Below are 26,495 nucleotides of genomic sequence, written 5' to 3'. Positions count from 1 at the left end.
CTCCCAAATCTCACACTGCGCATTGTGGCAGAGAACGTGCAATGCTTTCAGCTTCCCCTCTTCAGAAACTGCCCCAGACGCGCAGTACTCCTACTGCCCCAAGCAGCTAAATACGCAGGTAAGCACTGTGCCGTGCTCACAGGACAGGAAGGGCAAGGGAGTTCTGGAGTGTCATGGGTGCTGGTAATGTGACTCCCACTTCAAAGGCCAGCACACAACCGCATAAGCTAACCATTCTGCGAACCACCGGCTCAGTAACGCTGTCCATGAATAATACCGAGTACGATAGTGCACCCGCCAGGACACGAGTCTGACCCAGCAGAGCCGGCCCGAGCAGTTTGTGGTTCCGGCTTCCTCTGCAGCTTCTGAGAATGGAGTTACAGCTCCTCACACGAAAGTAGCAGACGTGAGGAGTCTCATCAGCAGAGGGGGATTCACAGAAAGTGTTTTTATTGAAACCGAAACCACGGAGGGGTATAATTGTTACTAAGATGGGGCAGAACCGGGCAAGTCCCAGAAAATCACACGAGTCTCTTCTCTCTAGAGAAATGGTGACGTAACGGCAGGGTGACTTCAGAAACATGATAAGTGGCGCTGATTAGGAGCGCTGCAGGTCCCAGGGGTGGCTTGCTTCCCGGATTATTGGTGGTATTTCGGACATAACCTTTAAGGCTATAATCGCTGCTGCCTTTAGCAAGAGAGAAGCAGCGGGCGGCTACATAACCCTTTGCACAAGGTTACACAAGAGCTGCGAGAATGTTGTATACATGTCACTCCTGTGTCACGTGTGCTTTGGCACATAAGGGGGTCCTGCGGTATCCTGGAAGCTTGGGGTGCATGTGAACCCTTTGAGTGCTGGAGGGGCCCCCCCCCGGGGCCCCCCCCCTGATCACTGGAGACACCCCCCTTCCGTTCCCGATTGGTGCAGCTCGCGTCCTTGCGATCACCCCTACCAAAACGAGCTGCATTTTTGGACGTAGCGGCGTGGTCACGGGGGCCCCTGGAATGCCAGACCCCCAGGCCGCTTATCCGAGTCCTGGGGTGCCCAAGGGGGTAATCACTCAGCAAGGGAAACAAAATGGCTGCTGAATCTAAGGCCAATAAGAAGCGTCCAGCTCAATATTGTACGGCCATTTAAATCCAAGTCAGAAGCCCGCGGAGTAATGCCGGTAATCTCACCGGTAAGTATCTCGGGGCGCAGGGGTGCCGGGATCAATAGCACGTCTCCAGCGGACCCAGCTCCCATGCTACAAAAGCGTGGGCGGGGAGGTTGGAATTACGCACGCACGCACGCACACACAATGACTGTCGCTAGAAGCAGTTTCCGTGCGCTTGCGTTGTTGATGACGCTACTGGCCACCTCCGTGTGTCATTGCCACAGGGCCTCTCCAGGTTGCACGCCTGGAACACCTGAGTCCGCTCGTGCAAGCACAGGAAGCCCGTCCTAGCCACGAGACCTGCTGGGATCAGCGCTCGCAGTGAAGGGGAACGTCTTATTGTTCTCCGGTCGCGTAGCAAAACACCAACCGTCAGCTGCTGCGTCAGATCAGGGGCTGCTGCACGCATGCGTAACACCGACAGGCTCCACATGCACTCTCACACAATGTTTGTGGGGTGTTGGGGGATACAAATGATGGGTGAGTGGAAGAGAAGGAGTCACCTTTGCAGGGGTTTCCTCAGTGTAACATAAATGCAGTGGGGAGAGAAGGGGGGGGGAGAGAGAGAGAGGGGGGGGAGAGAGAGAGAGGGGGGGGGAGATAGAGGGGGGGGAGAGAGAGGGGGGGGAGAGAGAGAGAGAGAGAGGGGGGGAGAGAGAGAGAGAGAGAGAGGGGGGGAGGAGAGAGAGAGAGGGGGGAGAGAGAGAGGGGGGGAGAGAGAGAGGGGGGGGGAGAGAGAGAGAGGGGGGGGAGAGAGAGAGAGAGAGAGAGAGAGGGGGGGAGAGAGAGAGAGAGGGGGGGAGAGAGAGAGAGAGGGGGGGAGAGAGAGAGAGAGGTGGGGAGAGAGAGAGAGAGGGGGGGATGAGGAGAGAGAGGGGGGGGAAAGAGGGGAGGGGAGAGAGAGAGAGAGAGAGAGGGGGGGGGGGGAGAGAGAGAGAGGGGGAGAGAGAGTGGGGGAGAGAGAGAGAGGGAGAGAGAGGGGGGAGAGAGAGTGAGATGCACGTCCCCACCAGCAGGAGAGCGAGACGGCTAAATATTCTACCCATCACCATATTGTGCATAAATAATTATAATACAGTAGTTGTTTCTTCCACACAGCTGACAAATTATCCAGCAGTGAACACATTTTGCACATCAATTTCTGTCCTGGTGAGCTTGCAATCTAATTTTGGTACCTGGAGACATTGAGAAAAGTGACACGGTCACAAGGAGAGACTCGGGGTTAAACTGACAGGGACATAACCCCCGAGGCCAAGAGCGAGATGAGGCAGGAGCAGGGCAGGAGCAGGGCAGGAGCAGGGCAGGAGCAGCGTCACCTGGAGCAGCGTCACCTGCACAGCTCCGGCATAGAGGTCCCTGCTTAATGGATCTTACTATCCAAGGGGGGGGAACGGGAGGCGGGGGGAACGGGAGGCGGGGACACCAGGCTGCAGCTGTGAGGATGTGTAGGGTGTAGTAAGATGTGAGGGGGTGAGTAAGAGAAGGGGTTAACAGGCTTCCTTAGAAATGGGCGGCTGCCTCCCATGTTTGCAGATTGGGGGTGCCGCCTGCCTGTGAATGGGCTCAGCCTCACGTTTGGGTGGAGGAGCAGCTCTGATCTGAGGCGGATGTTGGGAGGGGACCATATTTACACACACGGTGACTGCCTAAGCCATAGGGACACGGTGAGTCACTGCCGTGCGTACACCGGAGGATACCAGGAACCCCAGTCAGCATGGGAATTACGGCACTGTAAAGGTGCGACGCACTCTGCCACCGGGAGGGAGGGTGCAACTTCAGGGGGAGCACTCCCTCTGCCCAAATCCTGCCGGCCTGTCTGTTTGTAATGTTACCTCCCCGCATAGCAATACTTCTCCAAACGCCAGCACCGGCACCATGGTACGAATAGCACCATATACAGAACCCCGCTCTTTAGGAGATAGGGGGAGCCCAACGTAGGAAGGAAGACTGAGGATATTCCAACACAGCACTGATCACAAGTAACCAACACGGAGTCAACAAAATACGGAAAATGTGGTTTTCAGAGCAAAAATAAATATATATATATATATTTTTTTTTATACCCTACATAAAGTTTTGGCTCCATATCGCAGCCATTATCAAGGTGATTAAATCAATATTTAATAAAGAAATGTTGCAATCCAACGCAATCTCACGGACGCTCTGCGCATCAGCACAGGGCTCCGCCTATCCGTTATCCAGCCGTTAAACCATACCACGGCTCTCAGGATCTGATCAGACATGCATCCTTTTAATTCCCTTTATAATAAACGTGTTATTGCATCCAGTTAAGTGTCTGCTGTTGCTCTCTACTCCTTATTTTAGTTTGATTAAAATTATTTTTTTTATTTGATCATTTACCCAACTACTGTCAATTGTACATTATTAGGGGGCTTACAGACTCCAGGAGCCCCTCTCATCCGAGTACCACCAATATCCCTCCACAGGCGGCTGCCAAATTCAGCATCTTGACATTTCTTAGGGTCTCCAATCACTGAGCCAATTACTCACATAGTTAAGTCGTTTCTGTAATTTTTATCAAGATCAGACCTTGTTTCCATAGTATTTATCAAGGTGCGAAATGAGTCGGACCCCTCGTTTCCGTAGTGCTTATCAAGGTGCGGAATGAGTCGGACCCCTTGTTTACATAGTGCTCATGAAGGTGCGGAATGAGTCGGACCCCTTGTTTACATAGTGCTCATCAAGGTGCGGAATGAGTCGGACCCCTTGTTTACAAAGTGCTCATCAAGGTGCGGAATGAGTCGGAGCCCTTGTTTACATAGTGCTCATCAAGGTGCGGAATGAGTCGGAGCCCTTGTTTCCGTAGTGCTCATCAAGGTGCGGAATGAGTCGGACCCCTTGTTTACATAGTGCTCATCAAGGTGCGGAATGAGTCGGAGCCCTTGTTTACATAGTGCTCATCAAGGTGCGGAATGAGTCGGAGCCCTCGTTTCCGTAGTGCTTATCAAGGTGCGGAATGAGTCGGACCCCTTGTTTACATAGTGCTCATCAAGGTGCGGAATGAGTCGGAGCCCTCGTTTCCGTAGTGCTTATGAAGGTGCGGAATGAGTCGGACCCCTTGTTAACATAGTGCTCATCAAGGTGCGGAATGAGTCGGACCCCTTGTTTACATAGTGCTCATCAAGGTGCGGAATGAGTCGGAGCCCTCGTTTCCGTAGTGCTTATCAAGGTGCGGAATGAGTCGGACCCCTTGTTTCCGTAGTGTTTATCAAGGTGCGGAATGAGTCGGACCCCTCGTTTCCGTAGTGTTTATCAAGGTGCGGAATGAGTCGGACGGAATGAGTCGGACCCCTCGTTTCCGTAGTGTTTATCAAGGTGCAGAATGAGTCGGAACCCTTGCCAACGTGTAAGGGACACCGGGACACCCCATACAGTGCGGTAACGGCAGCCACAACTATATACATGCGTTATGCTTCTCTTGTAAAACCGCATTGCACCAAAGTGAAACTGTGCAGCATATTCACAGACTAATTACCCTCAGAAACCTGATGATTGGACACTGATTATTACACTAAAAATCCTACAAGTGGAGCTGGATTGAGCCGCGGCAGTAATGGCCATTAAAGGCGCTGTCCCACACAGGCGGGCAGGCGAATTTCTTAGGAGCCGCTGAATGGGGGGAGGGTTTGTCCATCAAGTGCTTTCTTTCCCCTGATCCCCCCTGTCCTTATCAGAGAACCAAAAAAGATAACAGGAGAAGATAACAGGAGTTGGGGAGGGACCCACAAACAGTGACATCACACAGTGACATCACACAGTGACATCACACAGTGACATCACACAGAAGGGAGCAGCCAGAGGAACTCGCACTCCTCCCAAATCTAACTCTAAATAATACATTTGGATTAAACGTGTCAGAGGAATGAGTCCGCCTCGGCTGGAGGGGAGATTTCCCCCTTTAACGAGGATGTGTGCCTGGCTATTTCCCCCTTGGGCCTGTGAGATGGATAGCAATGTAATGTGACAGCACGCCTGCAGCAGCGGGCTCACACGCGCGGGCTCACACGCGCGGGCTCACACGCGCGGGCTCACACGCGCGGGCTCACACGCGCGGGCTCACACGCGCGGGCTCACACGCGCGGGCTCACACGCGCGGGCGTATACTTTGCAGTTACATGAGAATCCATTTGTCTACAAACTTTCACTCTATTGCACACTGCTGGCAGACACCAGGGCAAAGACAGACCTGCCCCCTGCCAACTGTGTGACAGGGACAGCTGGGGGCAGGAGGGCAATAATTACTGCCTAAGATCGGGTCTCAATGCAGTGTATCTAAATGAATAAGTCCTGGCTCACATCCCAATCCTGTGTGTACATAAGGGACCAAAATCCTGCTGTGTGTGTAGATATGTAGATATATATATAGATGTATACCAGTCCACTCCATTATTGTATAGTGCCCTATCTATACACCCCCCCCCCCCACACACCATGTGGACAGTGAGCAACTGTTGCGTTCTCTCTGGTAATGTCCCAGTTGGCAGCTGTAGCGCCCTGTTACCCAGCCCTCAGCGGGGTGTTAGGTTAGACATTTCTAGGGCCGGTATCAGCCCCCCCCGCACCCCCCCTGTGACCTCTGCCCGGTGAGGAAACGCTGCCGGGCCCCGGCACTATTTATAGAAAGAATTCCATTCAGTGAGACTGGGCCGTGTTACTCCATAACGCCGCTGCTACTGTAACACACACACAGACAGACAGACAGACAGACAGACAGACAGACAGACAGACAGACAGACAGACAGACAGACAGACAGACAGACAGACAGACAGACAGACAGACACACAGACAGACAGACAGAGACAGACAGAGACAGACAGACAGAGACAGACACAGACAGACAGACAGACACAGACAGACAGAGACAGACAGACAGACACAGACACAGACACACAGACAGACACAGACACAGACACACAGACAGACACACAGACAGACACAGACACACAGACAGACACAGACACACAGACAGACACAGACACACAGACAGACACACAGACAGACACAGACACACAGACAGACACAGACACACAGACAGACACAGACACACAGACAGACACAGACACACAGACAGACACAGACACACAGACAGACACAGACACACAGACAGACACACACAGACAGACACACACAGAGACAGACAGAGACAGACAGAGACAGACAGAGACAGACAGACAGACAGAGACAGACAGACACAGACACACACAGACACACACACACACATTAAACTGAACGGAAGCCTTGTGAGGTGTGCAGAGCATTTCTCTGCAGATTACAGACGCACAATACACAGGTGATGTGGGAGATATTAGTGGTGTGTTTGGCTCATGACAAATAGCCACGGGTTACATTCCAGTGACGTTTCTACTGAGGTTATTCAAACCCCCATCCAAGCTGTGATGTCACCCAATTGTTTCCAACGCCACTTGGCACAACTTGTCGGTCGCATGTTAGAGTTCAGGTGCTATTAATACCGCGGCAATTACAGAGACCGGAAACTCGCAGAAAAAAGTCCCCAAGAATGAACGCAGCATGTAAATCACCTGGGCGGAAACGGGGAAGCACCGTTCCATGGCATCAACATAAACACATGGAGGCCGACCGCTGAGCCTCCGACAGCATGTTATACCCAGCACAACTATGCATGCCCCGAGTGCCACGCGGAAATCATACCAGAGGCAGGAGAGCCCCGAATACCCTCTGAGGGGCCCCCCAAAACTCAGACGTTGAAGGGTTCGGGCTCACAAAATGTAACACAAACGCATGGAGATAAACAGCCGGTGCTTCTGTCTCTCCTTAAGGAAACAGACCTCTACTCTACCCGCCACCCCCAGGACACGGGACACACGGGGGGCATTATTAATGTATGACAGGAGATGGGAGAAAGCTCATAACGTTCATAAACAAGATATCAACATAAGCACAACCCCAAGTGTTGGAGGGGCTGCACTATAGCGGATAAGGGAGAACACACAGCCTCCAGGCCTCTCCACCTGATAATATACTGCCTGGGAACGGGGCCTTTGGCTCCCCAAATAAAGTCTCTGCATGCCGAGCAGCGCGCAGGGCACACACGCAGCGCAGGGCACACACGCAGCGCAGGGCACACACGCAGCGCAGGGCACACACGCAGCGCAGGGCACACACGCAGCGCAGGGCACACACGCTCCTCTGACTCCCTGCAATGGGAGCAGATTTACAGTTTTATGGTTCCAAATCCGTGGGAGGACATGAAACACGCGTGACACGATACAGAATACAGGCATGTCATTTCCCATTACAGTGTGGAAAATGCTACCGGATGCAAGACCGAGGCGCCCGAAATCAACACGCACCCAGAACACGCGCAAAGCTTGTGACAGCTCCGCGGAGTCATGCTCAGCGCTGGGACCCCTTCACAAGGCAGCCCTGGTGTGTGGGACACAACAACTCTGCTATATCAGAACCCCCCACATGTTTGCCTGGCTCCGAGCAGCGCTGAGTCACGTTTCACTGAAGTTTATCTGCTGAGTCAAAGGAGTGGCCGATACAGAGGAAAAGGCCGGGCAGCATCCAGCCCTACTCTCTGCAAGCAGATTATCTCCTAATTACACCAACACCAACACAAGAGGCAGCACGAGCGGCACTGCCCTCTACTGGCCAAGAATAGGAGGGTTTCATCTGAGCTGCACAAGTGGACCCAGCACTGCAACAGGAGAACCCCCTCCTCGGAGACCCAGCACTGCAACAGGAGAACCCCCTCCTCGGAGACCCAGCACTGCAACAGGAGAACCCCGTCCTCAGAGACCCAGCACTGCAACAGGAGAACCCCGTCCTCAGAGACCCAGCACTGCAACAGGAGAACCCCCTCCTCGGAGACCCAGCACTGCAACAGGAGAACCCCGTCCTCGGAGACCCAGCACTGCAACAGGAGAACCCCCTCCTCGGAGACCCAGCACTGCAACAGGAGAACCCCCTCCTCGGAGACCCAGCACTGCAACAGGAGAACCCCCTCCTCGGAGACCCAGCACTGCAACAGGAGAACCCCCTCCTCAGAGACCCAGCACTGCAACAGGAGAACCCCCTCCTCGGAGACCCAGCACTGCAACAGGAGAACCCCCTCCTCGGAGACCCAGCACTGCAACAGGAGAACCCCCTCCTCGGAGACCCAGCACTGCAACAGGAGAACCCCCTCCTCGGAGACCCAGCACTGCAACAGGAGAACCCCCTCCTCGGAGACCCAGCACTGCAACAGGAGAACCCCCTCCTCGGAGACCCAGCACTGCAACAGGAGAACCCCCTCCTCGGAGACCCAGCACTGCAACAGGAGAACCCCCTCCTCGGAGACCCAGCACTGCAACAGGAGAACCCCCTCCTCGGAGACCCAGCACTGCAACAGGAGAACCCCCTCCTCGGAGACCCAGCACTGCAACAGGAGAACCCCCTCCTCGGAGACCCAGCACTGCAACAGGAGAACCCCCTCCTCGGAGACCCAGCACTGCAACAGGAGAACCCCCTCCTCGGAGACCCAGCACTGCAACAGGAGAACCCCCTCCTCGGAGATCCAGCACTGCAACAGGAGAACCCCCTCCTCGGAGACCCAGCACTGCAACAGGAGAACCCCCTCCTCGGAGACCCAGCACTGCAACAGGAGAACCCCCTCCTCGGAGACCCAGCACTGCAACAGGAGAACCCCCTCCTCAGAGACCCAGCACTGCAACAGGAGAACCCCGTCCTCAGAGACCCAGCACTGCAACAGGAGAACCCCCTCCTCAGAGACCCAGCACTGCAACAGGAGAACCCCCTCCTCAGAGACCCAGCACTGCAACAGGAGAACCCCCTCCTCGGAGACCCAGCACTGCAACAGGAGAACCCCGTCCTCAGAGACCCAGCACTGCAACAGGAGAACCCCCTCCTCGGAGACCCAGAACTGCAACAGGAGAACCCCGTCCTCAGAGACCCAGCACTGCAACAGGAGAACCCCCTCCTCAGAGACCCAGCACTGCAACAGGAGAACCCCTTCCTCGGAGACCCAGCACTGCAACAGGAGAACCCCGTCCTCAGAGACCCAGCACTGCAACAGGACAACCCCCTCCTCGGAGACCCAGCACTGCAACAGGAGAACCCCGTCCTCGGAGACCCAGCACTGCAACAGGAGAACCCCGTCCTCGGAGACCCAGCACTGCAACAGGAGAACCCCCTCCTCGGAGACCCAGCACTGCAACAGGAGAACCCCCTCCTCGGAGACCCAGCACTGCAACAGGAGAACCCCCTCCTCGGAGACCCAGCACTGCAACAGAACCCCCTCCTCGGAGACCCAGCACTGCAACAGGAGAACCCCCTCCTCGGAGACCCAGCACTGCAACAGGAGAACCCCCTCCTCGGAGACCCAGCACTGCAACAGGAGAACCCCCTCCTCGGAGACCCAGCACTGCAACAGGAGAACCCCCTCCTCAGAGACCCAGCACTGCAACAGGAGAACCCCCTCCTCGGAGACCCAGCACTGCAACAGGAGAACCCCCTCCTCGGAGACCCAGCACTGCAACAGGAGAACCCCCTCCTCGGAGACCCAGCACTGCAACAGGAGAACCCCCTCCTCGGAGACCCAGCACTGCAACAGGAGAACCCCCTCCTCGGAGACCCAGCACTGCAACAGGAGAACCCCCTCCTCGGAGACCCAGCACTGCAACAGGAGAACCCCCTCCTCGGAGACCCAGCACTGCAACAGGAGAACCCCCTCCTCGGAGACCCAGCACTGCAACAGGAGAACCCCCTCCTCGGAGACCCAGCACTGCAACAGGAGAACCCCCTCCTCGGAGACCCAGCACTGCAACAGGAGAACCCCCTCCTCGGAGACCCAGCACTGCAACAGGAGAACCCCCTCCTCGGAGACCCAGCACTGCAACAGGAGAACCCCCTCCTCGGAGACCCAGCACTGCAACAGGAGAACCCCCTCCTCGGAGATCCAGCACTGCAACAGGAGAACCCCCTCCTCGGAGACCCAGCACTGCAACAGGAGAACCCCCTCCTCGGAGACCCAGCACTGCAACAGGAGAACCCCCTCCTCGGAGACCCAGCACTGCAACAGGAGAACCCCCTCCTCAGAGACCCAGCACTGCAACAGGAGAACCCCGTCCTCAGAGACCCAGCACTGCAACAGGAGAACCCCCTCCTCAGAGACCCAGCACTGCAACAGGAGAACCCCCTCCTCAGAGACCCAGCACTGCAACAGGAGAACCCCCTCCTCGGAGACCCAGCACTGCAACAGGAGAACCCCGTCCTCAGAGACCCAGCACTGCAACAGGAGAACCCCCTCCTCGGAGACCCAGAACTGCAACAGGAGAACCCCGTCCTCAGAGACCCAGCACTGCAACAGGAGAACCCCCTCCTCAGAGACCCAGCACTGCAACAGGAGAACCCCTTCCTCGGAGACCCAGCACTGCAACAGGAGAACCCCGTCCTCAGAGACCCAGCACTGCAACAGGACAACCCCCTCCTCGGAGACCCAGCACTGCAACAGGAGAACCCCGTCCTCGGAGACCCAGCACTGCAACAGGAGAACCCCGTCCTCGGAGACCCAGCACTGCAACAGGAGAACCCCCTCCTCGGAGACCCAGCACTGCAACAGGAGAACCCCCTCCTCGGAGACCCAGCACTGCAACAGGAGAACCCCCTCCTCGGAGACCCAGCACTGCAACAGAACCCCCTCCTCGGAGACCCAGCACTGCAACAGGAGAACCCCCTCCTCGGAGACCCAGCACTGCAACAGGAGAACCCCCTCCTCGGAGACCCAGCACTGCAACAGGAGAACCCCCTCCTCGGAGACCCAGCACTGCAACAGGAGAACCCCCTCCTCGGAGACCCAGCACTGCAACAGGAGAACCCCCTCCTCGGAGACCCAGCACTGCAACAGGAGAACCCCCTCCTCGGAGACCCAGCACTGCAACAGGAGAACCCCCTCCTCGGAGACCCAGCACTGCAACAGGAGAACCCCCTCCTCGGAGACCCAGCACTGCAACAGGAGAACCCCCTCCTCGGAGACCCAGCACTGCAACAGGAGAACCCCCTCCTCGGAGACCCAGCACTGCAACAGGAGAACCCCCTCCTCGGAGACCCAGCACTGCAACAGGAGAACCCCCTCCTCGGAGACCCAGCACTGCAACAGGAGAACCCCCTCCTCGGAGACCCAGCACTGCAACAGGAGAACCCCCTCCTCGGAGACCCAGCACTGCAACAGGAGAACCCCCTCCTCGGAGACCCAGCACTGCAACAGGAGAACCCCCTCCTCGGAGATCCAGCACTGCAACAGGAGAACCCCCTCCTCGGAGACCCAGCACTGCAACAGGAGAACCCCCTCCTCGGAGACCCAGCACTGCAACAGGAGAACCCCCTCCTCGGAGACCCAGCACTGCAACAGGAGAACCCCCTCCTCAGAGACCCAGCACTGCAACAGGAGAACCCCGTCCTCAGAGACCCAGCACTGCAACAGGAGAACCCCCTCCTCAGAGACCCAGCACTGCAACAGGAGAACCCCCTCCTCAGAGACCCAGCACTGCAACAGGAGAACCCCCTCCTCGGAGACCCAGCACTGCAACAGGAGAACCCCGTCCTCAGAGACCCAGCACTGCAACAGGAGAACCCCCTCCTCGGAGACCCAGAACTGCAACAGGAGAACCCCGTCCTCAGAGACCCAGCACTGCAACAGGAGAACCCCCTCCTCAGAGACCCAGCACTGCAACAGGAGAACCCCCTCCTCGGAGACCCAGCACTGCAACAGGAGAACCCCGTCCTCAGAGACCCAGCACTGCAACAGGACAACCCCCTCCTCGGAGACCCAGCACTGCAACAGGAGAACCCCGTCCTCGGAGACCCAGCACTGCAACAGGAGAACCCCGTCCTCGGAGACCCAGCACTGCAACAGGAGAACCCCCTCCTCGGAGACCCAGCACTGCAACAGGAGAACCCCCTCCTCGGAGACCCAGCACTGCAACAGGAGAACCCCCTCCTCGGAGACCCAGCACTGCAACAGAACCCCCTCCTCGGGGACCCAGCACTGCAACAGGAGAACCCCCTCCTCGGAGACCCAGCACTGCAACAGGAGAACCCCCTCCTCGGAGACCCAGCACTGCAACAGGAGAACCCCCTCCTCGGAGACCCAGCACTGCAACAGGAGAACCCCCTCCTCGGAGACCCAGCACTGCAACAGGAGAACCCCCTCCTCGGAGACCCAGCACTGCAACAGGAGAACCCCCTCCTCGGAGACCCAGCACTGCAACAGGAGAACCCCCTCCTCGGAGACCCAGCACTGCAACAGGAGAACCCCCTCCTCGGAGACCCAGCACTGCAACAGGAGAACCCCCTCCTCGGAGACCCAGCACTGCAACAGGAGAACCCCCTCCTCGGAGACCCAGCACTGCAACAGGAGAACCCCCTCCTCGGAGACCCAGCACTGCAACAGGAGAACCCCCTCCTCGGAGACCCAGCACTGCAACAGGAGAACCCCCTCCTCGGAGACCCAGCACTGCAACAGGAGAACCCCCTCCTCAGAGACCCAGCACTGCAACAGGAGAACCCCGTCCTCAGAGACCCAGCACTGCAACAGGAGAACCCCCTCCTCAGAGACCCAGCACTGCAACAGGAGAACCCCGTCCTCAGAGACCCAGCACTGCAACAGGAGAACCCCGTCCTCAGAGACCCAGCACTGCAACAGGAGAACCCCCTCCTCAGAGACCCAGCACTGCAACAGGAGAACCCCCTCCTCGGAGACCCAGCACTGCAACAGGAGAACCCCGTCCTCAGAGACCCAGCACTGCAACAGGAGAACCCCCTCCTCGGAGACCCAGAACTGCAACAGGAGAACCCCGTCCTCAGAGACCCAGCACTGCAACAGGAGAACCCCCTCCTCAGAGACCCAGCACTGCAACAGGAGAACCCCCTCCTCGGAGACCCAGCACTGCAACAGGAGAACCCCGTCCTCAGAGACCCAGCACTGCAACAGGACAACCCCCTCCTCGGAGACCCAGCACTGCAACAGGAGAACCCCGTCCTCGGAGACCCAGCACTGCAACAGGAGAACCCCGTCCTCGGAGACCCAGCACTGCAACAGGAGAACCCCCTCCTCGGAGACCCAGCACTGCAACAGGAGAACCCCCTCCTCGGAGACCCAGCACTGCAACAGGAGAACCCCCTCCTCGGAGACCCAGCACTGCAACAGAACCCCCTCCTCGGAGACCCAGCACTGCAACAGGAGAACCCCCTCCTCGGAGACCCAGCACTGCAACAGGAGAACCCCCTCCTCGGAGACCCAGCACTGCAACAGGAGAACCCCCTCCTCGGAGACCCAGCACTGCAACAGGAGAACCCCCTCCTCGGAGACCCAGCACTGCAACAGGAGAACCCCCTCCTCGGAGACCCAGCACTGCAACAGGAGAACCCCCTCCTCGGAGACCCAGCACTGCAACAGGAGAACCCCCTCCTCGGAGACCCAGCACTGCAACAGGAGAACCCCCTCCTCGGAGACCCAGCACTGCAACAGGAGAACCCCCTCCTCGGAGACCCAGCACTGCAACAGGAGAACCCCGTCCTCGGAGACCCAGCACTGCAACAGGAGAACCCCCTCCTCGGAGACCCAGCACTGCAACAGGAGAACCCCCTCCTCGGAGACCCAGCACTGCAACAGGAGAACCCCCTCCTCGGAGACCCAGCACTGCAAAAGGAGAACCCCCTCCTCAGAGACCCAGTAACACACACACACACACACACACACACACACACACACACACACACACACACACACACACACACACACACACACACACACACACACTTATACAGACTGAGAAGAGTATAACAGCCTTTGAAATGCGTTGCGGGCCCCTCTGGCAGCAAAGTGGTTGAAAGCCAGAGCATGGCCCAGAATGCCCTGCATGGCCCAGAACAGCTCCCTTCACGACAACTACTTACTACAAGTGGCCAAAACAGCACAAAAAACAGTGGCGCACACGCTCACGGACCATGGCTTAGGGCAGGGGCGGAAACTGGGGGGCGCAAAGGTTGCAGGGGCCTCTCACTCTTCCCCAAGGCATTTAAGTTAAATGCCGGGGGAACGCGTGAGGCCCCTGTAACTTCCCTTACCATGTCTCCGTCAGCTTCAAACTTGACCCCGCTGCGTCATTTGACACCGGTGACATGGTAAGCAGGGGGCGTGAGCAGACAGGGGGGCACAGGGGGGAAGTTAGCGCACCGTGGCTTAAGGAATACATTGCAGACATTTCCAGCAGCGCACGAGTCAATATGCATCGATAAAACCAATGGCTCACAGGAACACCCTATGACTATAGTGTTTGCCAAAGAAGACTCACCCACAGCTCTGAACAAGCAGGCCCCGTCCTCCTTCATCTGCTTGATGATGAATCCCTTCTTCTCTTGCAGGGTCTTCTCAAACCAGTGTTCCTGCTGGGAACATGAAGGTGACATATTAGAGGACACCACTTCTGAGCGGCAGAGCAGGCGCCTTCTGAGGGTCACACAACTGTCAGACTGCGTTTATCCCCCCATCACAGACCACCAGTAACGGGCTAACCTCTAGTAAGCACAACAGTCCTTCCACCAGTAACGGGCTAACCTCTAGTAACCACTACAGTCCTTCCACCAGTAACGGGCTAACCTCTAGTAAGCACAACAGTCCTTCCACCAGTAACGGGCTAACCTCTAGTAACCACTACAGTCCTTCCACCAGTAACGGGCTAACCTCTAGTAAGCACAACAGTCCTTCCACCAGTAACGGGCTAACCTCTAGTAAGCACAACAGTCCTTCCACCAGTAAAGAGGCTAACCTCTAGTAAGCACAACAGTCCTTCCACCAGTAACGGGCTAACCTCTAGTAAGCACAACAGTCCTTCCACCAGTAAAGAGGCTAACCTCTAGTAAGCACAACAGTCCTTCCACCAGTAACGGGCTAACCTCTAGTAAGCACAACAGTCCTTCCACCAGTAACGGGCTAACCTCTAGTAAGCACAACAGTCCTTCCACCAGTAACGGGCTAACCTCTAGTAAGCACAACCGTCCTTTCACCAGTAACGGGCTAACCTCTAGTAAGCACAACAGTCCTTCCACCAGTAACGGGCTAACCTCTAGTAAACACAACCGTCCTTCCTCCAGTAACGGGCTAACCTCTAGTAAGCACAACAGTCCTTACACCAGTAACGGGCTAACCTCTAGTAAGCACAACCGTCCTTCCACCAGTAACGGGCTAACCTCTAGTAAGCACAACCGTCCTTCCACCAGTAACGGGCTAACCTCTAGTAAGCACAACCGTCCTTCCACCAGTAACGGGCTAACCTCTAGTAAGCACAACAGTCCTTCCACCAGTAACGGGCTAACCTCTAGTAAGCACAACAGTCCTTCCTCCAGTAACGGGCTAACCTCTAGTAAGCACAACAGTCCTTCCACCAGTAACGGGCTAACCTCTAGTAAGCACTACAGTCCTTCCACCAGTAACGGGCTAACCTCTAGTAAGCACAACCGTCCTTCCACCAGTAACGGGCTAACCTCTAGTAAGCACAACAGTCCTTCCACCAGTAACGGGCTAACCTCTAGTAAGCACAACCGTCCTTCCACCAGTAACGGGCTAACCTCTAGTAAGCACAACAGTCCTTCCACCAGTAACGGGCTAACCTCTAGTAAGCACAACCGCCCTTCCACCAGTAATGGGCTAACCTCTAGTAAGCACAATCGTCCTTCCACCAGTAACGGGCTAACCTCTAGTAAGCACTACCGTCCTTCCACCAGTAACGGCTAACCTCTAGTAAGCACAACAGTCCTTCCACCAGTAACGGGCTAACCTCTAGTAAGCACAACCGTCCTTCCACCAGTAACGGGCTAACCTCTAGTAAGCACAACAGTCCTTCCACCAGTAACGGGCTAACCTCTAGTAAGCACAACCGCCCTTCCACCAGTAATGGGCTAACCTCTAGTAAGCACAATCGTCCTTCCACCAGTAACGGGCTAACCTCTAGTAAGCACTACCGTCCTTCCACCAGTAACGGGCTAACCTCTAGTAACCACAAAAGTCCTTCCTCCAGTAACGGGCTAACCTCTAGTAAGCACAACAGTCCTTCCACCAGTAACGGGCTAACCTCTAGTAAGCACAACCGTCCTTCCACCAGTAACGGGCTAACCTCTAGTAAGCACAACAGTCCTTCCACCAGTAACGGGCTAACCTCTAGTAAGCACAACCGCCCTTCCACCAGTAATGGGCTAACCTCTAGTAAGCACAATCGTCCTTCCACCAGTAACGGGCTAACCTCTAGTAAGCACTACCGTCCTTCCACCAGTAACGGGCTAACCTCTAGTAACCACAAAAGTCCTTCCTCCAGTAACGGGCTAACCTCTAGTAAGCACAACAGTCCTTCCACCAGTAACGGGCTAACCTCTAGTAAGCACAACCGTCCTTCCACCAGTAACGGGCTAACCTCTAGTAACCACAAAAGTCCTTCCTCCATAAACGGCCTAACCTCTAGTAAGCACAACAGTCCTTCCACCAGTAACGGGCTAACCTCTAGTAAACACAACAGTCCTTCCACCAGCAACGGGCTAACCTCTAGTAAGCACAACAGTCCTTCCACCAGTAACGGGCTAACCTCTAGTAAGCACAACCGTCCTTCCTCCAGTAACGGGCTAACCTCTAGTAAGCACAACAGTCCTTCCACCAGTAACGGGCTAACCTCTAGTAAGCACAACCGTCCTTCCTCCAGTAACGGGCTAACCTCTAGTAAGCACAACAGTCCTTCCACCAGTAACGGGCTAACCTCTAGTAAGCACAACCGTCCTTCCTCCAGTAACGGGCTAACCTCTAGTAAGCACAACAGTCCTTCCACCAGTAACGGGCTAACCTCTAGAAAGCACTACAGTCCTTCCTCCAGTAACGGGCTAACATCTAGTAAGCACAACAGTCCTTCCACCAGTAACGGGCTAACCTCTAGTAAGCACAACCGTCCTTCCACCAGTAACGGGCTAACCTCTAGTAAGCACTACAGTCCTTCCACCAGGGAGCACAGCACAAAACAGTGACAATCTGAAGAAGCAGATTACAAAGTTAATATGGGTGCTCACAGCAAGCAGGGCACCACGGGAACCACGTGCATAGCCCCAGATACTTGGCTACGACATTTTTACAGAGTATAAGAGACATATAAAGAGAAATGTAAATAAAAGAAGAAATGACACCCTCCTAAGAGTGTCTCCCTTCAGGTGTAAACGACAGAGTTTCTCCATCCCCCAAGGTTTCATTAGAAGAGGACAACTCGTACCTGGAACCGGTGGCGGAGCTACCAGCTGCACCAGGCCCTGACTGTTAGGGCCCCCCTACCCATACTGCCACTCGCCCAGCGTTCCGGCATTTATACAGGGCCCCCCCTCTTCCCTGACCTGCAGCGGGGCCTTCCCACCCATGCCGCTGGTGAGTCGTTTTGCCCCTGTCTGGAACGTACGGTAAACAGTGACAGCGGCCGACACCATGTACCATGTGAGACAGACAACAACCGGTGTGAAACCGAAGTCACAAACAGCAGAATAAATGGAAAGAAACAGCTGTTGGTGTTCCTAACGAGCTGGGTACACTAGACTGCCGGCATATAACGAGCTGGGTACACTAGACTGCCGGCATATAACGAGCTGGGTACACTAGACTGCCGGCATATAACGAGCTGGGTACACTAGACTGCCGGCATATAACGAGCTGGGTACACTAGACTGCCGGCATATAACGAGCTGGGTACACTAGACTGCCGGCATATAACGAGCTGGGTACACTAGACTGCCGGCATATAACGAGCTGGGTACACTAGACTGCCGGCATATAACGAGCTGGGTACACTAGACTGCCGGCATATAACGAGCTGGGTACACTAGACTGCCGGCATATAACGAGCTGGGTACACTAGACTGCCGGCATATAACGAGCTGGGTACACTAGACGGCCGGCATATAACGAGCCGCTGTTACACGTATTAGCAAAGAGGAGATACACTGTAACCAAGACATGGATTATAATCCGTACACAATATACAGGATAACGAAGCCGTGACTATTAAAGCACACGACTAATGTAGAGCAATGGTGCGCAGTTTTGGCGCTGCGCCTCCGTGCCAGCACTCCCCCTGCGTTCGTGCCCTTTAGATAGAAGAAACTCCCCCCCCCCCATAAAGGACTTTAATGCATTCTCGTGCCTGTCATGTGTTTCGTCATCCAAGGGCTGCCTTATACATGCAAAACATTTATGTTCAACGAGACGCACGCGCACGGAAATAGGAGGTTTCCCTTTGTAACTCGTAAGTGTGCTAAACTGCTGTAGCATGGCTCAGTGTTCAAAAGCCCCTCCTCCGGCGGCTGGAACGCACACCTACAGACTAGAAACCGCTGTGTGATCGCAAAGCGTTAACGCACGGATCCTGCGCTCTCTCTCGAACGACACGTTATTATTTTACTAATGAGGGTTTCAGTCCTCCTAGCGACGTCCTTTATCAGGATGCATGGATGTCAGCGTTTTGGGCCATAATTCTCGCTCTGTCTCCCGCACTTTATAACATGCTCATCCTGCGCTAAACACCATTTTGTAACTACGCACTTGATGAGGTCATCACGCCGTCACCAATTCCAAATAATATTTATTACATTATCAATTAAGTCTTAAATGTAATATTTATTTATTTATAAAATATTTTACCAGGAAGTGATACATTGAGAGTTACCTCTCGTTTTCAAGTATGTCCTGGGCACAGAGTCTTCATGTATGGTCTTCATGCCAGAGGTCTTCATGTCCTTCATGTGTCTTCATGACCTGCCTGTCTTGCTGTGATGTCAACTGAAATATGGAAGAAATGTCCCATCCTGTATCCTGATGGCTTTCTTGTCATAATCTTTAAGTAAGTGTCTATATTTTTGTTGCCAATATCTCTGATATACTCCCAGGCAGTTATTTAATTAGAATTCACAGGACATCGGTATTAACGAGAGCCATATCCTCAAACTGTTTCTTCTCATGGGGCTCCCTCTGGTGACAACATACGGTATAGCAGAATACCACACAACACACACAGTCAGGCCTGGGACATAGTAAGTCCAAGCTCGCTGAGGCGGGCTGAGCCGCGCTGAGCAGATGCACAAACCCCCTGCATCTGTCATCAGCGCGGCTATAGTTTCCCCCTTCGCATGCGCGCTGATGCGTGCTGAGGCTCAGATACTTTGCCGAGACAGGCAAGTTTCAAATTTGCCGTCGGGGAAGGCTCACATCCAATGGGAGCGAGGGACTATCCCCGCCTCCCGCTCTGCCTCCTGGCACGCCTCCGCTCCGCCTCTGCTCCGCCCCCGCCCCCAGAGCGCGCTCACTGCCTCGCCTGCAAGGACAGGAAAAAGCTCCATTTTGAGCAGGCGAGGCAGAGCAGGAGCGCGGCTCAGCGCGGCTGAAATGTCTATGTCCCAGGCCTCACACTCCTTCAGCTGTATAAGGCCTCGTCCATGGTTGCGGCTTGCTGGCGGAGGCGCACTCCCGCTCAGCACTGAGCCCCTACAGTCGCAATTAGAGCGGCTTTAGTAGGGGCTCGCCTGCGCTTCCGCAAGCGCACGGAAGCGTAGGTCTTAGGGAAATTTAAAATTTCCCTGCTTGCCGGCGCGCAGGGCTGGTCACGTGAGCGGTTCACTCAATGACGTCACTGGCCCGCCCCCTGACGGCGTGCAGGGAAAGCACCCGCGGGAAGCTTGGCCGAGGCCTTAGGCTGGGACCATGGTGCCTTCGCCCGCGCTGAGGCGTGTGGAGGCTGTGGGTAAGCGGGTGCTTTCCCTGGCCATGGACAGGCCGTGGGGGGCGTTTCTAGGGGCGTCACAGAGCTGGTTCACGTGACCTGACTGTCGCGCTGACACGCGCCCCCTCCCGCACGGTCTATAGGCGCGATCACTGCCTTAAGGCAGTCTGACAGCGCCCCGTGCGGACGCCTCCGTGTGGGGTATCCCACACCATGGGCTCAGCCTTACTCCCATCATGCACCCAATGATAGCAATTAAAAGTACTCCTCTCTCCCCTTATACAGCTGCGCTACCGTTTGAGATCGGGCATTTGAACATTTTCACCGAGATCTGGACCATGTTATTTTGAGACTTAATTTATCTAATTTTATTAATCCAATTTATTTATCAGAACCCCTTCAGCTTACCTCTACGTAGCCCAAAGGCAGACAGACGTGTACTGCCGTTCACATTGCAGGCCTATCCTACCTCTCCTAACCCAGCACATTGCAGGCCTATCCTATCTCTCCTAACCCAGCACATTGCAGGCCTATCCTATCTCTCCTAACACAGCACATTGCAGGCCTGTCCTACCTCTCCTAACAGCACATTGCAGGCCTGTCCTACCTCTCCTAACAGCACATTGCAGGCCTATCCTACCTCTCCTAACACAGCACATTGCAGGTCTATCCTACCTCTCCTAACAGCACATTGCAGGCCTATCCTACCTCTCGTAACAGCACATTGCAGGCCTGTCCTACCCCTCCTAACACAGCACATTGCAGGCCTATCCTACCTCTCCTAACAGCACATTGCAGGTCTATCCTACCTCTCCTAACACAGCACATTGCAGGCCTGTCCTACCTCTCCTAACAGCACATTGCAGGTCTGTCCTACCTCTCCTAACAGCACATTGCAGGTCTGTCCTACCTCTCCTAACAGCACATTGCAGGTCTGTCCTACCTCTCCTAACAGCACATTGCAGACCTATCCTACCTCTCCTAACAGCACATTGCAGGCCTGTCCTACCTCTCCTAACACAGCACATTGCAGGCCTGTCCTACCTCTCCTAACACAGCACATTGCAGGCCTATCCTACGTCTCCTAACACAGCACATTGCAGCCTATCCTACCTCTCCTAACACAGCACATTGCAGGCCTATCCTACGTCTCCTAACACAGCACATTGCAGCCTATCCTACCTCTCCTAACACAGCACATTGCAGGCCTATCCTACCTCTCCTAACACAGCACATTGCAGGCCTATCCTACCTCTCCTAACACAGCACATTGCAGGCTTATCCTACCTCTCCTAACAGCACATTGCAGGCCTATCCTACCTCTCCTAACACAGCACATTGCAGGTCTATCCTACCTCTCCTAACAGCACATTGCAGGCCTATCCTACCTCTCGTAACAGCACATTGCAGGCCTGTCCTACCCCTCCTAACACAGCACATTGCAGGCCTATCCTACCTCTCCTAACAGCACATTGCAGGTCTATCCTACCTCTCCTAACACAGCACATTGCAGGCCTGTCCTACCTCTCCTAACAGCACAATGCAGGTCTGTCCTACCTCTCCTAACAGCACATTGCAGCCTATCCTACCTCTCCTAACAGCACATTGCAGACCTATCCTACCTCTCCTAACAGCACATTGCAGACCTATCCTACCTCTCCCAACACAGCACATTGCAGGCCTGTCCTACCTCTCCTAACAGCACATTGCAGGCCTATCCTACCTCTCCTAACACAGCACATTGCAGGCTTATCCTACCTCTCCTAACAGCACATTGCAGGTCTATCCTACTTCTCCTAACAGCACATTGCAGGTCTGTCCTACCTCTCCTCACACAGCACATTGCAGGCTTATCCTACCTCTCCTAACAGCACATTGCAGGTCTATCCTACCTCTCCTAACACAGCACATTGCAGGTCTATCCTACCTCTCCTAACACAGCACATTGCAGCCTATCCTACCTCAGCACATTGCAGGTCTATCCTACCTCTCCTAACACAGCACATTGCAGGCCTGTCCTACCCCTCCTAACACAGCACATTGCAGGTCTATCCTACCTCTAACAACTTGAATCTTGTCTGGAACGGTTACATACTCCCATAATCATATCTCTAACTGTCCATGAAATGTCTGTATATATAATGCATAAACTCTGTTCATTTAATGTAACCATTAATTACCATAACTCGGTGCCCAGGACATACTTGAAAACGAGAAGTAACAATGTTTTATTTCCTGGAAAAACATTTTATAAATAATAAAATAAATCTCTAAGATTCCTTAACAAACCTGGAGAGAAAGGATAAAAACTTTGTTTACTTATTTTTCCCAACAATCATTTTTAGGAAAATGAAAAAATAAAGGTTTGTTCCAGGTGTGCAAAGAGTTGTGAAGCGCGTGGAGTAGTGAGGTGTGTAAGGATGGCGGTGCTACAGAAGCCACACTGTGATGGGCCTGTACAGCCCACAGACCTCGGGTAAATCAGGGCTTGTGACGTTCCCTAAACCAGCCCCGGACATTATGTTCCCGGAGGACAACGCCTCTCCACAAAGCCAATTGCACACAAACATTTAGGAGTAACACGCAGGCTTCCAATAACGTGACGGTAAACGTATGTTAGCCTCACTCCCACCCAGAGCCTGAATAAGCCATTAAAGCCTCACACAGGGAGAAAAGGAGGTCAATACCGCTGGCTACGTTAAACCATGGCTCGCAGGGATACATCCATAAACCATACCCAACTGTTAGGCCCACACAGACCCTGTAACAGCGCTATGTTAGGGCCTGGGCAATAGCAAATTAAGGTGTGACCTATCGAACATTAAATCCCTGCATTGGAGACAGCCGCTGCCTCTTTGGCCCATCATTAACGGCTCTTATAATTAACGCAATGCAGTTTACGGGAGAGAACAGGACTTGGTGTTACGTTACTGGGCTTTGAAGAAGTACGTACAGGCTTAACGTGCCATTAAATTAGGCGAATACCCCGTTAGGTCCCTTAATGGAGATCAATGTCACATCCCGAGATGCTGGAGCCTGGAGCCCGGAATCCTTTCCCCACCAGGGGGCAGCAGAAATGTCCACAGATATCCCATTGTGTTTAGTCACCCCCAGGATCCCACTTTGGTTTGTAAATACATTTGGTTCAGCCCCTAATAACCCTGTCATCTCGTGTACACAAAGTGTTCCAGAGACACATTATAGCAAGTCATGTATATGTTTATACAGATTTACCAGGACTGCTTTGTATTTTCTGCAGCAGTGTGAATGGAACAGTTACTAAATAGGATGCATGTTCCCCAAACAGCCTTTCTGTGCAAACTTTACATACTTATGTTGAATTATGCGCATGTCAACAATCAGTGTTTGTATGTATTTTATACCGTGTGTGAGAGAAGGTAGGAGAAGATGTGCGTATATATATTAGGTATGACGTATGCAGGATCAATAGTGTGCGAGTGTATATATACACGCAGACTAGCTAGAAATTCACGTGACATGAGGATCATGGATTGCACACATACAGTAGGATGTAAATGTGCGATCGGTTTGGTGGGGGGTGGGGTGTAAATTAATAAATATATGTATACACTATAATATCCCTTGCATTGTATCCCCTAATATCGGGATGTGACCTAAAACATTGGATCTGGCAGAGCCTTGCTGCTCCCTCAGATCACAGATTAAGGGGACTGCATGCACTAAATGTAATGTTCTCACCTCCTTCAGAGCTGTCAGATTATGATGCCGACAGTGTATGTGGTGTATGCTGCTCTGTACATAGAATTTTGCCGGCACAAGGACTCCCTGTACAGCCAACAACCCAGCGTGTATGTCTGAGGCACAGGGAGACACAGCGACTCACCAAAGGTCACAAGGCGAGCAAACCCTGGGATTGAAACAGGTTCACCCACTTCAAAGACCGTGACATTATCATGAAGCTACTCCACCCGCTATCAGGGAAAGAACTTCCTGGCGATGGCGCCGGCTCACTTGTTTCACATCGGGCCAGGTCACTCGGCAGTAACGGACACATTCTGAACGTTGTGTGTTTGTATTTCATATTTCTCAGTGACGAGAATTCATACAAAATATTAACCTACATTTAATACGTATGTGCAAGTCCAAAATGAGGATGATGGCAACTAGAAAAATTAGCAAGTAGACAAAAAAAGGAGTGAAAGAAAATGCAGTAGCCCAAGAATACCAGGGGAAGGCACGGAAACCGGTTCTAAAAACCACAATCCCACTGGCACTGTCCAAAACAAAATGTGTTACAGAAAGTGTTTACACTATCGGTCTTGTACTGTATTCTTGGGGCTTGCTGCTGTTTGTTGGAGATGGGCTTTTGGGACCAATGTTGAGTCGCTATGAGTTATGTCAAATACTGAAACTGACATTATAATACTGGACTGGGCCACACACGTCAGCGATTCCTTTTACTGCAAAAACGAGTACCTTACAAATGACATTTTCCATTACACAACACCACAAAGTAAACATTGAGTGCAGCTGTCCCACGTCCTGGACATTGTGTAATGACTGTCAGGGGGTGGAGTTCAGTCACTGACACCATAACAGTGACGCAGAACATGTCATTTCCTGACTTTACATCATATCCTGTCAGCCATAAATATCACATCAGACCCCCTCACTGCTGGGAGCCAGCAACGCAACACACAGCTCTGTATGACACCACAATGGGTCTGTGTCAGTAAAAGCAGCGGCGCTGGATTGCAGAAGAGCCTAACCGTGTAACCCCAACAGGGAGGATATATACGCGGGCCCATGATAATCACCACCGTGCACTGACAGTGGATGTCACTATACACAAGAACACAGTCAGAACATTTACTGCATGTAATAAATGGGTACACCTACCCTGTGACATTTGGGTTGGTATCAGGACTGACAGCATGACACCCTTTCATTGCCAGAGGGCAGCTAACACTGTGATTGTACTTCCAACGAATAAATCATGAAATGTTACCGTATGAACACACACACACACACACACACACTTACACTGCATAATATATATATATATATATATATATATATATATATATATATATATATATATACACATACACACACTTACACTGCATTATATATACACAAATATATTTGTAAGATATTTTGACTGTAAAACCACAATTATAAATAATCATTGACCCCAAAAGTGAGATATCAGGTTTGTAACCACAGAATGGTATCGTCTATTCATGGCACAGTATATATATATATATATATATATATATATATATATATATATACACACACACATAGAGGTATCAGTACATATATATATATATATATATATATCCTGAAATCTCACTTTTGGGGTCATTAATTATTTATAATTGTGGTTTTACAGTCACAATATTTAACAAACATACGTGTGTATATATATATATATAGCGCTACTAAATGCAGGTCTGGTGACAGACAGCACACAGATGATGTATTCACAAAAGCATGTATCGTGAATACATGGCACCGCAACCAACGTTTCGGTGCAAGTAGAGGGACCTTCCTCAGGGTTATATATATATATATATATATATATATATATATATATGTGTGTGTCCCAGGCCGCACGTTGCCCCCCCGGATCCCCGGGCTCACCTGCTCCGCCGTGTCCGGGTCCAGTGTCTCGGTCTTGGCTGCGGTCTCATACTCGTCCTCGCTGTTATTCCCAGCTCCCTCGTCCTGCTCAGCGCTGCTCCCTGCCCCGGTGACCCCATGTCCTCCTCCTCCGGGGCCCCCCGGTCCCCCAGCACCTCCGGGGCCCCCACTCACCGCCTGCCGCCTCCTCTTACTATGCCCGGGCCCCGTGCAGCAGCCTCCTCCCCCGGGCCCCAGCCCGTTACAGCCGCCACATCCCAGGCCTCCGTCCCCGGGCCCGGCTCCCCCCGAGGCTCCGCTCCCCGGCGGGGGTGAGGCCTGCTGAGGCCGCGGGGCTCCGGCCTGCTGAGGCCGCGGGGCCCCAGCCTGGTGCCGCTCCTCTCCTCCCGCCCCCCGCGGGCCTGGGGCCGGGGTCCCGGGGTAGGCCCAGCGCGGGGGGGGAGAGGCGCGAGGCCGGGCCCCGGGGCGGGAGTCTCCCCCGCCGGCTCCGCGCCGCTCCCCGTCCTCCGGCTCGGAGGGAGGAGGAGGTTTCTTCTTGGGGAGGATGGTCATCCCGCGGGGGTTTCTCCGGTCACCGAGGCTGCGTCACACACACACCGAGCGCGCGCGCGGGGAGCGGCGGGGGGGGGAGGAGGGGGGAGGGTCTTGGGCTCGCGCCCCCGCGCGCCGCTTCCTGTCGGTTCCGGGCGGAGACGTCACGCTGTGTCTTCGGGGAGGCGACGTCACCGCGCAGCGCAGATCTCGGCGTGCGCGCCCGCGCGCGCAGCGGACCTGACACAAGTACACGCGGCGCGCAGCTAGGCCGCGCCCACCTAGCGGTGACGTCAAATAAAAGGCGGGGGAAGGGAGGAGAGAGCGAGAGAAAGGAAAGAGGGCGGGGACAGCAGGTGTGGGGGGGACTTGCTCCTCAGG

The 26,495-nt window shown here is 54.1% G+C and overlaps 1 protein-coding gene across 2 annotated transcripts in view; it reads right to left on the bottom strand.

The window, feature by feature from the left end:
• OTUD5 (OTU deubiquitinase 5) overlaps positions 1-26,383 on the bottom strand; it is a 54,701-nt gene extending 28,318 nt beyond the window's left edge. The window contains exons 1-2 of one of the 2 annotated variants that reach the window (XM_075578299.1): positions 25,584-26,383; positions 14,517-14,610 (exon numbers count right to left, since the gene is read on the bottom strand). In XM_075578299.1, coding sequence (XP_075434414.1) covers positions 14,517-14,610; positions 25,584-26,135 — 646 coding nt within the window. In that variant the 5' untranslated portion in view covers positions 26,136-26,383. The remainder of the gene's footprint in view (positions 1-14,516; positions 14,611-25,583) is intronic. The other variant, XM_075578300.1, reaches the window with a different exon arrangement.
• Between the last annotated feature and the right edge of the window lie 112 nt (positions 26,384-26,495).

This window comes from Ascaphus truei, chromosome 21 (genome assembly GCF_040206685.1).
Source record: "Ascaphus truei isolate aAscTru1 chromosome 21, aAscTru1.hap1, whole genome shotgun sequence".
NCBI lineage: Eukaryota > Metazoa > Chordata > Amphibia > Anura > Ascaphidae > Ascaphus > Ascaphus truei.
The sequence above is the reverse complement of the archived record's forward strand: the minus strand, read 5'-3'. Positions and strand labels throughout refer to the sequence as shown.